The sequence below is a fragment of the Macrobrachium nipponense genome, chromosome 9 (genome assembly GCF_015104395.2).
Source record: "Macrobrachium nipponense isolate FS-2020 chromosome 9, ASM1510439v2, whole genome shotgun sequence".
In the NCBI taxonomy this organism is placed as follows: domain Eukaryota; kingdom Metazoa; phylum Arthropoda; class Malacostraca; order Decapoda; family Palaemonidae; genus Macrobrachium; species Macrobrachium nipponense.
In genome coordinates, this window is record NC_061110.1 from 52284662 (window position 1) to 52298188 (window position 13527).

The following is a 13527-nucleotide window of genomic DNA, read 5'->3' on the forward strand; positions in this document are numbered from 1 at the left end:
TATCAACTACTGTTATCAGTTTCTCCTCCTCTCTCACTGTTCTAATGACAGCCTCAAACTCTTCAATAAATTATTCTTTCTCTTGCCCTTGGCATCCCATGCTGATATTACATTTACTACTTTGTCTCCTATCATTTACTCTCTCTGCTTCTACTACCTTTTCCTTCCAGTTGTTACTATAATTCCAACTCCATTTCTTCCCTCTCGTGACCCATTCTATGTAAGAGAGTTTATACCCATTTCCTATCTCTCAAGTTTCACTCCCTTTCCATCTAGTCTCCTGCCCTGCACACACAAATCTGTCATGTGTGATTTGCTAATTGCATTTAATTGCGAGTGCTTAATATTGGGATTATGTAAATAATAGAGTATATAATAGTATATTTTTGTAATAAAATTGTTAAAATTAACCATTTTCTCTTGGCCCTTACTTGGGGTTTGCTAGCGTAACCTACGGGTTAGGCCATCCCTTCCTAAATAACATCTCGTAAGAACTGGGGCTCCTTCGCAGAGTTTAAAATCGCAACAATTATCATTATTATTATTGCATTCATTTGTTTCTTTTTTTGGTCTATCACAGTCATCCTATTCGACTGGGTGGCATTTATAGTGAGGGGTTACGGGTTGCATCCTGCCTCCTGAAGAGTCCATCACTTTTCTCACTATGTGCGCTGTTTTAGGAGAACACTCTTCTGCATGAGTCCTGGAGCTACTTCGGCTTTGATTTTTCCAGTCTCCTTATCAGGAATCTTGGGATCATGTCTAGTGTTCCTATGCTTATGGGTACAATTTCCACTTGCATATCCCATATCCTTCTTGTTTCCATTTTCAGATCTTGATGCTCATCAATCTTTTCTCTTTCTTTCTCTTCTATTCTAGTGTCCCAAGGTACGGCGACATCAATGAGTGATTCTTTCTTCTGGATTATTATTATTATTATTATTATTATTATTATTATTATTATTATTATTATTATTATTATTATTATTATATTTTTACGTTTATTGCTATTATTAGTATTTTCTTTTTTATTCTTATTGTATATTCATGTGTGTGGCCTTGAGGTGAAATATAAAATAATACTATTGTTATTTTTATAGAGTCTTCTGATTTTCAATTTTGTTTACGAAGGAATGTTTGTAATCCGAAAACTGCACACCATATTACCTGTTTTCTCGCTTGTAAGTTGGGATTGGGTTTGTCTTTGCAGAGCTGTTTATCTTCCAACAGAAGTTGCCGAGCGATCTTCCAGTACAAGGCGATAAGTACAAGAAGAGGGAGGAAAAACAGTCCCAGTGTTGCCGACACGACAAAAACCTGAGAAGAAAAATAATTTTAAAAGCAGAATCTATCATAAACACGTTCACAGCTTTTAAAATACATTGTTGAAAAAACCTTTATTTTTTTTGCCATGTTTTCTGAAACCAAAGAAAGCACGAAGAAATATTAGAAGGTATATGTAAAGAATTATTCGCACTCTAGAATAGCAAGGTCAGAAATATGATGACTGTAACACTCATTAACTCGTGGGGAATATCAACGTATCTCAAGGTTCTCAAGTCGGGCTTATAATAATTGAAGCTCCCATGACAAGTTTCAACTGAGTGTTTCCAGTGGAAGGGTTCTCTCCTTTTAATTGCGTATGAATATGAAATTTGTTGCTTTGAATCAATTTGCTTTACATGTCTTTTGGAATAACTGCCGTACCTACAAATAAGAAATATCTTAAAAACAAAGTATGTAAGTGGACACATATCTCTATACCATGAAAGTATGTTCTAGTTAAAATTCGTATCGTCACCTGTTTTAACTGAGTCAACACGCAGTCTATTGGCTAAGATAAAATTATCTGTAGAGTAAAAAAAATCTAAGTACTTAACTTATATGATCCACCCTGTGCCAATTTGCTGGACGAAAAATTATGATATGAATGAAGCTATATATATATATATATATATATATATATATATATATATATATATATATATATATATATATATATCCCATTTTACCACTCAGTAACGTAAATTTTTCAAACAAACAATTGCAAGGCCTAAGAACGCTAAGTAATCACGTAAGTTATATTTTTGTATCACATCTAGCTTTTCACAAATCATTACATTGCAAATATTAGTTGATCAAATAATTTAATTTAAATTTTCTTCTCGCTTTTCCTGATAATTATTATTATTATTATGTGTGCCCTAAAGTTTAAATAACGTTAGCAAAAATGCAATGTCTCACATCAGTGTATAAGATTATGATGTCATCAAAGTGTCTTCTTGTCTTTCAATTCAAAAGAAACAGATTGAGAAACAGACAGCGGTTGAGTATGGATGTATTGAAGAGTTTTCCTGAAATGCTTACAAAGTGAGAATGTGGTTTAAACGATGGTTAGAAGCTGCTAAAATTAAAACGTTTGAAGATTTAGAGGAGTTAGTTGTTCTTGAACAATATTTTAGGGAATTCCTGATCATATAAGAGCTTATTTAAGAGAGAGAGAGAGAGAGAGAGAGAGAGAGAGAGAGAGAGAGAGAGAGAGAGAGAGAGAGAGAGAGAGAGAAACTTGATAAGGCTGCTGCACTGAGTGAAGACTATAATATAATCAGTAGCAAAAGAAACTATGTCAAGTACCAGAATCAACAATGCACAGGTTTTAAATCTCATCCAAATTTCAGGAACAAATTTAATAAGGGGAATCATACAAGTGATCATACCAAAATAACGCAATTAATACCCCTCAGCATGCTAATGTGAAAGCCTCAACATCCAATTTTCAAGACAGTTACAGAAGCCTAATGTTGTCTGCTTTAAGTGTGGAAGAGCTGGACACTTCAGCCGAGAGTGTTATCAGGCACATCAGCAGTCAGTTGGTCAAGTGGTAAAAGGTGACCAGGTGAAACAGACTACAAAAAGCAGTGTGGAAGAATCAGACTAACCCAGCTGAGTGTTTAGCAACCAGTGGAAATGTAACTTCAAGCAGCGAGTGGCTGAGCAGTTTGGAGGCCATATATTTATGAGGATATGGTGTCAACTCAAGGAGGGAGTATGCAGGTACCAGGGAGCAACCTCTTGATCGTAAATAAATTTTTAAAAACATTTTGGACAAAAAGTTACTCCTCTAATAAGTATAAATTTTACTTTATTATCATCAGCTGTGCTAACACAACATATTTCTTTTTCTTCTATGTTTGAAAAATAGCAAAGTTCTGTATCTCCAGTGGTTTCTTCTGTCACTTCTGTTATACTGTTTATATCTGATTTATTTATTTTATTTAAGGGCAATATTTCATTAAATACTTTTCTTTCATTTTCACAACTCATTACTACCTACTTACTATAGATGCCTTGATTTTTGTTAGATTTAGTGTTTTGGTCATCACAATTATTTATATCTGAGTATATATCATCTGAATGTGAATATCTAAATAGTTCGGTATTCTCTAATTGTGGGAATTCCCCTTTTTTATGTTTCCACCATATCTTGCTTGTTCTTGTTACATATATGCTCTTTCCTTATGTCGGTCTCACTTGTCAAAACTTTTCAGACAAATTGATCAGATTTTGGTGAGGGTTTTCTTTGTCAAGCGTAAAACATATGGTCTTGTGATTAACCTATATCAGGCTAATCTTTCCTTCACTACTATCCAATATTATTCCATGTCTCCTCATTAAATTAATTGAGAACAATACTTGTGCAAGAAAAAATTTGTCTTCTAAAGCTAGAAAACTTTCAATAAATTTGCGTGACAAAATATCTATTTCTAGTTTCACATTCCCCAGACCTTTCATCTGTTTCCCTGCTAATAAAGAAAAAGACCCCATTTTGGCTCAACCTCAACACCCGACCCCCAATTAGGCTCACAGGCGATAAACCCCATAAGCTTGCCTTTACCTTAACCTCAAGTATATTGACCATTAACGACTCCATGGGAAAATCACCAAATATTTCACTCTAGTCCAGAAAAGAACCCCTAAATGGCTCATGAATAACTCTTCAGATAGGAGAATCGTGGTTTCGCTCGACCCCTTGAAAATACCCAACCCCATTTTGGCTGAAGATATACTATATAAAAAAAAAACCCACCATTTCACATAAATATGAATTTGAGTAAAAAAATTCTAAGTCCCTTAACCTAACCTAACCCAACCTAACCTAACCTAACTTAACGCAACCTATTGGCTCTAGAGAAACTCTACGGATGAAAAAAATCCCCATTTCTCACAAATATGAATATGAAGGGGAAAAATTCTAAGTTCCTTAACCTAACCTAACCTAACCTCACCCACATGAGTATATGAAAAATATGAATATGAGGAACAAAGTCTAAGTCCCTCAACCTAACCTAACCCACTTGAGTGAATATATGAATAGATATGAATACAAGTAAAATAAATTATAACTCCCTTAACCTGACTTTCTTTATGACTCAGTGCTAGGTGCGCAACATGTCATATCACATGATAGTATGAATGCGAACAAATTTCTAAGCTCCATTCAAATTCAGATAAGCAACTGATTAGCACCCACAACAGTCACCGCTTTTCTCCATTACTCACTGCCAGGTGCACAACATGTCATATCACATGATAGTATGAATGCGAAAAGATTTCTAAACTCCATTCAAATTCAGATGAGCAGCTGATAAGTAGCCACAACAGTCACTGTTTCTCTCTGACTCACTGCCAGGTGCACAACATGTCATATCGCAACGGTATGCATTCACACAAGACACACAACACAATGCGACTATCACAGCTCAATATTCCGTCTCCATGTCCAGTGTCATATAGTACATAACACACACACAACACGATATACCGCTTTAGCAAACCCTCATACGAGGGTGATAAATAGACGATTGTAACCACCTGCACACATGCACTGATAATTCCGCATGTTTCGCTGATGTGAGTTAATCCCCAAGACCTGATGTGAAAAGACAATTACGATTGCTACCTTCAGTATACAAGGTCAAATAGCAGCAGCAAGACCCACATCAGTTTGTCAACAGGCTGCTCTACTCCACAACATCTCCACAAGCAGACATGGGTAATTCCACCAGCAACAGTGGCGATGAAACTACAAGTGACAGCTCCATTGAAATTCCTTTTCCGTGGCATATATATACGGCACCAAAGGCTCGGACAAGCCAGAGGACTGCTGAATCTGCTGTCAATGTTGAAAGAAGAGGAGCAAACAGGGGTGGGAACACACCCAACCCAGGACGATCCTCAACAGGAGGTACAGCAAGGAGTGCCACTCTGCAGGAAGGTGAGAATAATTCTTTTTATTTAGAAGTTTGTCGAGATGTGACTCACTGTAAAAAAAAAATGCACATCGTCACCATTACATTCACATATAAAACAATCATTTTATTTTTAGTAAATTCTCTACTTGTTATTCCTATTTTTTTGCAGGTTCCACCGTGAACGTTGTCACAGCTCTACCGAATGGGGAAAATGCAAGGGAAATATTGTTGAGAGGAGGTCACTGTCAAGTAGGAGGTGCCAAACAACAGCAGATGCTGCTTAACAGGGAAGAAGAGGAGGCCAACCGAATTGTGAGTACTATAACTTATTCAGTCGCAGTAGGAACGCACAATGACATGACAATGGCGCTCAGAATTAACAGAACGCAGCTCGCTGAGGACATCTTGCGAACACTCGTGGAGAGGGATATAAATTCTGTCATGTTATACCTGTGCATCATCATCACCAGGCAGAGAATGGTGGGTGGCTGTGGTACCACCCGTGAAAAAGGTTCTTTTTACGTTAATACGCCACCTGCGCTAACATTGGTGGACACAGTGTACGAATCGCTAGATGAATCTATTGAATACGTGGCGAGCAACCTTGATGACAGGTTCAACTTAAGCGAGGGTTCGGGTTGGTGCATCATGTCGCTACACAGTATACAAATCAACATCTCGCCGCGAGAAATGGTGAACATAGCAAACTTTAAAGAGTATCCCGTGGGAGTCAGGGGTGGCAGCCAAGTCATCAACATCGAATCTGGGTACAATTGCATCATTACAGCGCTAGAAGCATATGTGCGACTCAGGAAAAACCACAACACACCAGGTAAAAACCTCACCAGGGATGTGAAAAACTGGATAAGGATGAATCAGATCAGCATTAAACCACACCTGACATGCCACTGAACAGCGACTCCTTCAAGACAACAACCTTAACATCCATGTGTACAAATTGTGTGAATTGGTCATGGGAAAACATCAGAAATAATGTTGGACCGTGCATCTCGCTAGAAAGGGGGTAACACGTCATGTCCCTGACTGGTCACTCTACTGCTAATCACAGATGACCACCATGCACTCATCAAATGAGAGAATACACAGGTGGCATGTTTCATTACTGTCTAACCTTGTTTAATACCCCCACCATACGTGATGCCCACACTCGAAGTTGTTCAACCCAAACCACAGTTCTATACCCAGAGCCAGACCAATTTAAATAGTTTGAAAAAGCGAAAGCACTGAATAAACCTCGCACATCGCCTTCTTAGATTTTGAAGCATACAACAGGCAGCCTTGACACGGATGAAGACCAGAGAGTTATGTCAAGCCAGAAAGCACACGCATATTGTTATGCAATTGTTGACAGCAGAAGCGATGATTACTGTACACACAGAGTAGGTGTAGGTGAATGTTGCATCGAAGACTGGGCCAGGATACGTGAGATGATGGTGGCGCACAAAATCAGCATGACCTGTGAAACAACCCGCCAGTTTGAACAGGCTACACACTGCAAAAGTTGCAGCATTAAGTTCACCGATAACGCTATCAAAGTGCGGCATCACATACCGATGGACAACTATGTGTGCTCATTATGCAGGAAGTGCAATTTTAATTTAAAATATGCAGGCAGAGCCCTACCAGTGTTAGTACACAATTTGTCTTACGATGCCGCACTCATCTTATTTGCTTAAAACTGGCAACATCAGATTGATGGACAGTGCACACATGATCAGAGGAACGCTTTCCAGTCTCGCATCAAGTCACATCAAGGAGAAAGGAGCTTTGGAAATCACTCGTCATATGTTATCTAAATATCCAGACGATTGCACCAAACTGGTTTTGAGCACAGGTAAACAGTATTACCCTTACGACTATGTCACAGGTTTCGAAGTGTTGCAAAAACCTGGCATCCCTCCCAAAGTGTGTTTCAATTCCTCACTGATAGGGGAAAGCATACCCTGTGAAGGATATGAACATGTCTGCAAAGTGTGGAATGCTGCAAACTGTTTTAACTTACTGGATTGCACCATTTTATACCTTCTCATGGACGTGGGATTATTGGGGGATGTTTACTTAGCTTGGAGGAAGATTGCTTATACACAGTTTGGACTGCACCTAGTTTACTATTTAACTTCTACCTCCCTCTCACTAGAAGCTTTTCCTCACACTTCATGAACGCGACTTCCCCTGATTTTCGACGGGGAAACTTACCAACTGATAGCTAACAACATCAGAGGCGGTCTCTGCAGTCTAGTCAAAGGCATGCCATAGCGAACAACTACGAGTTAAACCCACAATTTAAAGCAGGTGACTGACAATCATATATACTGTACGTCAATTTTACCAGTCTTTATCCTACGATGATGAGCAGATATAAAATGCCTTTGGATGAAATAACGGAGCTCTCCCCCACCTGAACTATAGAGGTTTACTGCCAGCGATATCACATCCATCAATTTGAAGGAAGAACGGTTATTTCATCCTCCTTGATACTAAGAAGGTTAGGGATGATGTCGCTCTCAGGACGGATGAATTCCCTCTAGCTATATATCACATGAACGTAACCCTCCAGGATCTATCACCTTACACTAAAATCCTATTAGAAAAGTTAATTTGCCTTCCCCTACTGCAAACATTAATAAGACTTGGTCTAGAAGTCGACAAGTTGAAACAAGGATTTTATTTATTTCATCACAGAGAATGTGGAGAGGAGAGCGAAAGAATTAGACCGTGACAAGAGGAATACCATCAAAATCTTGATGAACAGTCATTTTGGTGTGACCATTAAAAACCATTTGAACTATTCCACCAGGACAGTTTCAACACCAATGAACCCTCACTACTTAGAAATGTGTCTAAGCACACACAAGTCCTTTGAAAGGTTGAACAATCAACGATACATTGTGAATCACTGCAGAGAAACTGTTACAGCGGAATCCGCAATCTATGTCGGGGTTCAGCATACTGGACCTGGCTAAGGACATGATGTACAAGTTCCGTTATGACGTCCTTCAAAAACTGTATGGTGATAGAGTTAAGCTCCTTGTTGCATTCTTGTCCTTTAGTACTTAGTCCTAAGAAGACAGGGTGGTCATTCACGTACTTTATTATGGTATATCAATTACAAGTAAGGAGACCCATGCTTATGCTGGCTTCCCAGTTGTGGATGGCGGGAGATTTCTACAACAACTCCAGAAGGTTCAACATAGTAGAATGAGAGAGTAGTGTTTCTCAATACATTACACTCCTCCCCCTTAGGTTAACAGACAAAAATTTAAATTTGTTCAATGAGTCTCCTAGGTTTCTTACTTACTCTGGTAGATTTTCTTACAATGGCACCAGTATCACAATTACTGTTCTCTGATCCTACTACTTCTACATTGGAATTACAAATCATACCAGAGTTCTGAATAGTGTTATTTGTTTCTTCTAATCCTTGTACATTACGGGGAGAAGAAACTACAGGAACATAAGGAATCATTGTATCTTCTAATAGTGACGGTTCATCAGTTACTCTAGTATTATACATTTTTTTTCTCTCAAATAACTGTGAAAGGTGACGCTTCCAAGTCAAAATACCATTAACCTCTACAGAAACCAAATAATTTTCTTTCACCAAGAACTTTGATAATCTTAGCTTCCACCCATTCTGGTCCTTTACCAAAATTCTTGGCATATACTGCATCGCCAACTCTGAATTTAGAATCATGAACATAACACTCATCTCTTTGTTTAGGCATTATAACATCTAATGGACCCTTAAATTTCCTTCCAAACAATAATTCAGCTGGGGAGCAGCCAGTAGAAGACTGTACTGTACGTCTATAGGTATACAAAAATTTGGCCATTCCTGGTTTTTACAGGCAAATTACAATCAAACTTTTTGAAATTAGTTTTGAATATCGGACAGCCCGTTCTGCAAGCCCGTTTGTACTTGGATTATATGGTGCTCCTGAACAATGTCTAACACCATTTTTCTGAAAGAAATTCTGAGTCTCCCTAGACATAAAACAAGTTGCATTATCAGATACAATTGTGTCAGGAATACCATAATTAGCAAAACATGACCTTAAACATTGTATGGTACCCTCTGAAGTTATATTCTTGCAAGCATAGACATCAATAAATTTTAGAAAGGAATCAATAATAAAATCAAATATTGCATGTTGGTCAATGGGTCCACAATAATCTACATGCAAGCGGGACCAAGGTCTATCTACTGACGGCCAAGATAAGGTGAAATGCCCTTATGTTTGAGATTGTTATGCATAATGCACAGTTGGAAGTGTATTTGTTCTAAATCTTGGTCCATGTTGGGCCAATATACAAAAGACCTTGCTTCAGCTTTCATGGCAACAATACCCTGGTGGCCCTCGTGAAGCATTTCCATAACACGCTTTCTCAACATCTCAGGAACCAAAATACGATCCTATAGAGTAATACATTGTCATGCAAGAAAGATCATTTCTCAATTATAGAAAGGTAACATACTAATTTCCATCACCTTTTCCTTGGGAACCCCTTCCTTACATAATCTCGTACTCTGCATAAAAAACAGTGTCTCTTTCTATACATTCTTTTACCATTGTAACATCAAAAGAATTCTTATCCAAAATATTAATCAAATTTACATATTCTCCTGGTACATGAAAATCAGCATCATCTCTACACAATGGTAGCCTACTAAGAGCATCTGCCACTGTATTATGCACTCCCTTAATGTGTTCAATTTTAAAATCAAAACCTGATAGAAATAAAGCCCACCTTTGAATACGAGCATTAGATAATTGTGGAATAGACTTACTAGGGTTAAATAGATGAGTCAAGGGTTTATGGTCCGTCCTGATAACGAACTTCCTACCCAAAAGATAATCAGAAAACTTCTTGACTCCAAAAATAATGGATAGAGCCTCTCTACAATTTGAGAATAATTACACTCAGCATTAGATAATTTTCTACTTTTGAAAGAAATAGTAGAAAATTCTACCCTTATATCTTGCTTAAGAACAGCTCCCACTCCTCAGGGCTAGCATCAACTTCTAAAATCATGGTAGCATTGGGGTTAAAATTATCCAAAATATCAGCTCTTCCCAAAGCTTCCTTAATACTCTGAAAAGCTTCTTCATGAACTGCTGCCCAATGAAACTCCACATTCTTTTTGGGTTAAATTATATAAAGGACATAAAATAGAGCTGACTGAGGTACAAACCTATTGTAATAAGTACATAGCCCCAAAAATGATTTTAAAGACTGAACAGAGTGAGGGGTTGAGCTTCCAAAATTGCCTCTATTTTCTTTGGGTCAGGTTTAATTCCATCACAACTTAAAATGTATCCTAAATAAGGTACTTCCCTAGAACAATAATACATTTATCTTTATTCAATTTAACATTTCTCTGTTGCAAAATTGATAAAACCTTACATAAACTCTTGTCATGTTCCTCCTTGGTAGCTCCGACAATCAATATGTCATCTAAAAATACATGAACACCCTCAATATTTGCCAATAATTCAGAGATAAACCTCTGAAATATACCTGGTGCTGACGACAACCCAAAAGGCAATCTATGAAACTTATATAATCCCAAATGAGTATTCATAATCAAATATTGTTGAGAATTTTCACTCACAGATACCTGTAAATATGCATTTTTCAAATCCAATTTCGAAATATACTGACAAGAACCTACAATTTGCCAAATATCATCCAATCTCGGTAATGGGAAGGTATTTAACACTGGTTTGGGTATTGAGATACTTACAATCTACACAAACTCCTTATTTCACCATTAGGCTTCATTACAGGAACAATAGGACTGGCCCAATCTCCAGCATGCTCGACCTTTGCTCACTATATTTTTACTTTCTAGTTCTTTCAAACTATTCTCAATTTTACATTTTATAATGATAAGGAACAGATCTAGCTTTTAAAATACTTAGGCACAGCATTTTCTTTTAACATTAATTGACATTCATAATTTGTAATGTGATCCTTCCACCACCTGATACTCATTGAACATTTTTACACAATCAAGCTTAGGCCTAGATGCACTACTTGGGGTAATAAGAGGACCTTTAAATTTATCATCACACACATTATCAATTTGTACCCACTGGTATTTCAATTTCTTCATCAAAGACCTGCCTGCTAAATTTAAATCATTATCTACAAAAAACACAACAAAAAAACTTTTGTCCCTGGACCATTTGGCCTTTAAAAGAAACATCACAATTTATTTCACCGTACACTTGCATTTCAGCTTTATCATAATTGCTAAGCGTTCCTTGTTGGTAATGGGTTAAATTCACTTTATTAGCATCATGCCGTGAAATAGTGGATGCACCACTGCCAGTGTCTAATTCAAACTCTAGGGGAAACCCATTTAACCTTAAAATTTCTCTATATGGTTCCTCATAATCATCGACAAAATCAATAGAATTCACATTAACATCAAAAAGTTTCAATAAATCATAAGAATCATGGAAACTTTCATTAACAGGAATATCCTTACTAGTAGACTCCTCTACATCATGCACTGTATTAACATTCCTAGATTTATTTCTAGCCTTTTTATTGGGACACACTGTACTAACATGGCCCTTCCTTGCCACAGGAATAACATTTAGCATTCTTAAATCTACAATTATTAGCTAAATGGTATCGCGCCCACAATGAATGCATTTACTTTGAACTTTACAATAATCACTTTTACCTCTCCCTTTAGAGTCTGCACTAGAATTAGGCCTAGGCCTAATTACCTTATGCCTAACCTTGTTAACAGTACCTGCAGGCCTATTATCTATAAAAGAACTTGAAGTAGGACTACATTCAGTAACATAAGCAGTTTCTAAATTGGTAACCTTGGCAAGTAATTCACGAGAGGGAGATTGATTTAAACTCAAAAGGATCAGCTAATAAAACCTTAAAATATACTTCATTATCAATACCAACCAATAATTGTTCCTTCAACCTTCGGTCAAAATCACTATTAAAATTCACACTGTTGAGCTAACAATTTTAGTTCTGCATCAATATTCCTTCACGGACTCACTACTTTTCTTCTTCCTCTGTAGGAAATCACACAATGCTCTATGATAACTTGGTTTTGTTATAAAATGCGACTTTAGTTGATTTACTAGGTCATCAAATGGAACTGCAGGACGGCAATCTTTCGGTGCTGTTAACTTACAGATCGTGGAAAATGTCTCTACTCCAACTGAAGAAGCAACAAAGCCCTTTTTGCTGTCGACCTCTGTTACTTCATTTACTTCACAATTCATGGAAAATAGATCCAGCCAACAAGATAATTCCAACTTATCTGGGTTAAACTCGGAATTGTCGGTCTCCTTGCTGCTGCCATCCTTCCTGACAGGGTATGGAACTTCGGTGTATCCCCAACAAATACAGCTGAATTCAGGCTACTCGAATACTGGAGTCTGGACGTTGGCCAGGCCTAAACTGGTATGCTAGGCTAGATACGGCCGGCTGTCGTTGGTACACTAACTCTCCTTCAATGTGACATACCTCTTCGTACACTGGATTCTTCCTCGTCGCCACTGTTGCATTCTTGAGTTGTCCTTTAGTACTTAGGTTCCTAAGAAGACAGGGTGGTCATTCACGTACTTTATTATGGTATATCAATTACAAGTAAGGAGACCCATGCTTATGCTGGCTTCCCAGTTTGTGGATGGCGGGAGATTTCTACAACAACTCCCAGAAGGTTCAACATAGTAGAATGAGAGAGTAGTGTTTCTCAATACATTACACTCCTGTACACTGACACTGACAGTTTGATCTTCTCCCTGGAGACTGGCAACCTTGCACACAAATTGAAGGATGTACTTAAACTGTATTTGGATTTGAGCAACTTTCTCAAAACTCACGAAGTGTATGAAGGCACGTGCAAGGGGGAACTCGGACTAGTCAAAGTTGAAACAGGCGTCGATCTTATCAGAGTCATCATGTAAAACCTAAAGTTTATTCAAATAAAACGCAAAACAGTGGGTGTAACACGTTAAGGATGGTGGGAAGAACAATGCGTCACACCCGACAGAGGAAGGTAGCTCTATGTCCTTTAGAAGATAAGAGGTATTACATCACCCCTTATAAATCCCTCGCTTACGGTCAGCCTCAGATCCTGATGAATGAACGAGCAGGGGGAGCAGAAGGAGTTGAAGAAGAAGATGAGGAGATCCTGGCATTCCCGCCGCCGCCACTCCCACCGGCTGTGGCAAGCACATCCAAAGCCTCCGCCCAATCTTCACACTGC

The 13527-nt window shown here is 38.0% G+C and overlaps 1 protein-coding gene across 1 annotated transcript in view; it reads right to left on the minus strand.

Moving 5' to 3' along the window:
* LOC135218517 (growth hormone secretagogue receptor type 1-like) overlaps positions 1-13527 on the minus strand; it is a 486215-nt gene that overhangs the window by 97331 nt on the left and 375357 nt on the right. Inside the window, 1 exon segment of the mRNA XM_064254882.1 lies at positions 1168-1317. Coding sequence (XP_064110952.1) covers positions 1168-1317 — 150 coding nt within the window.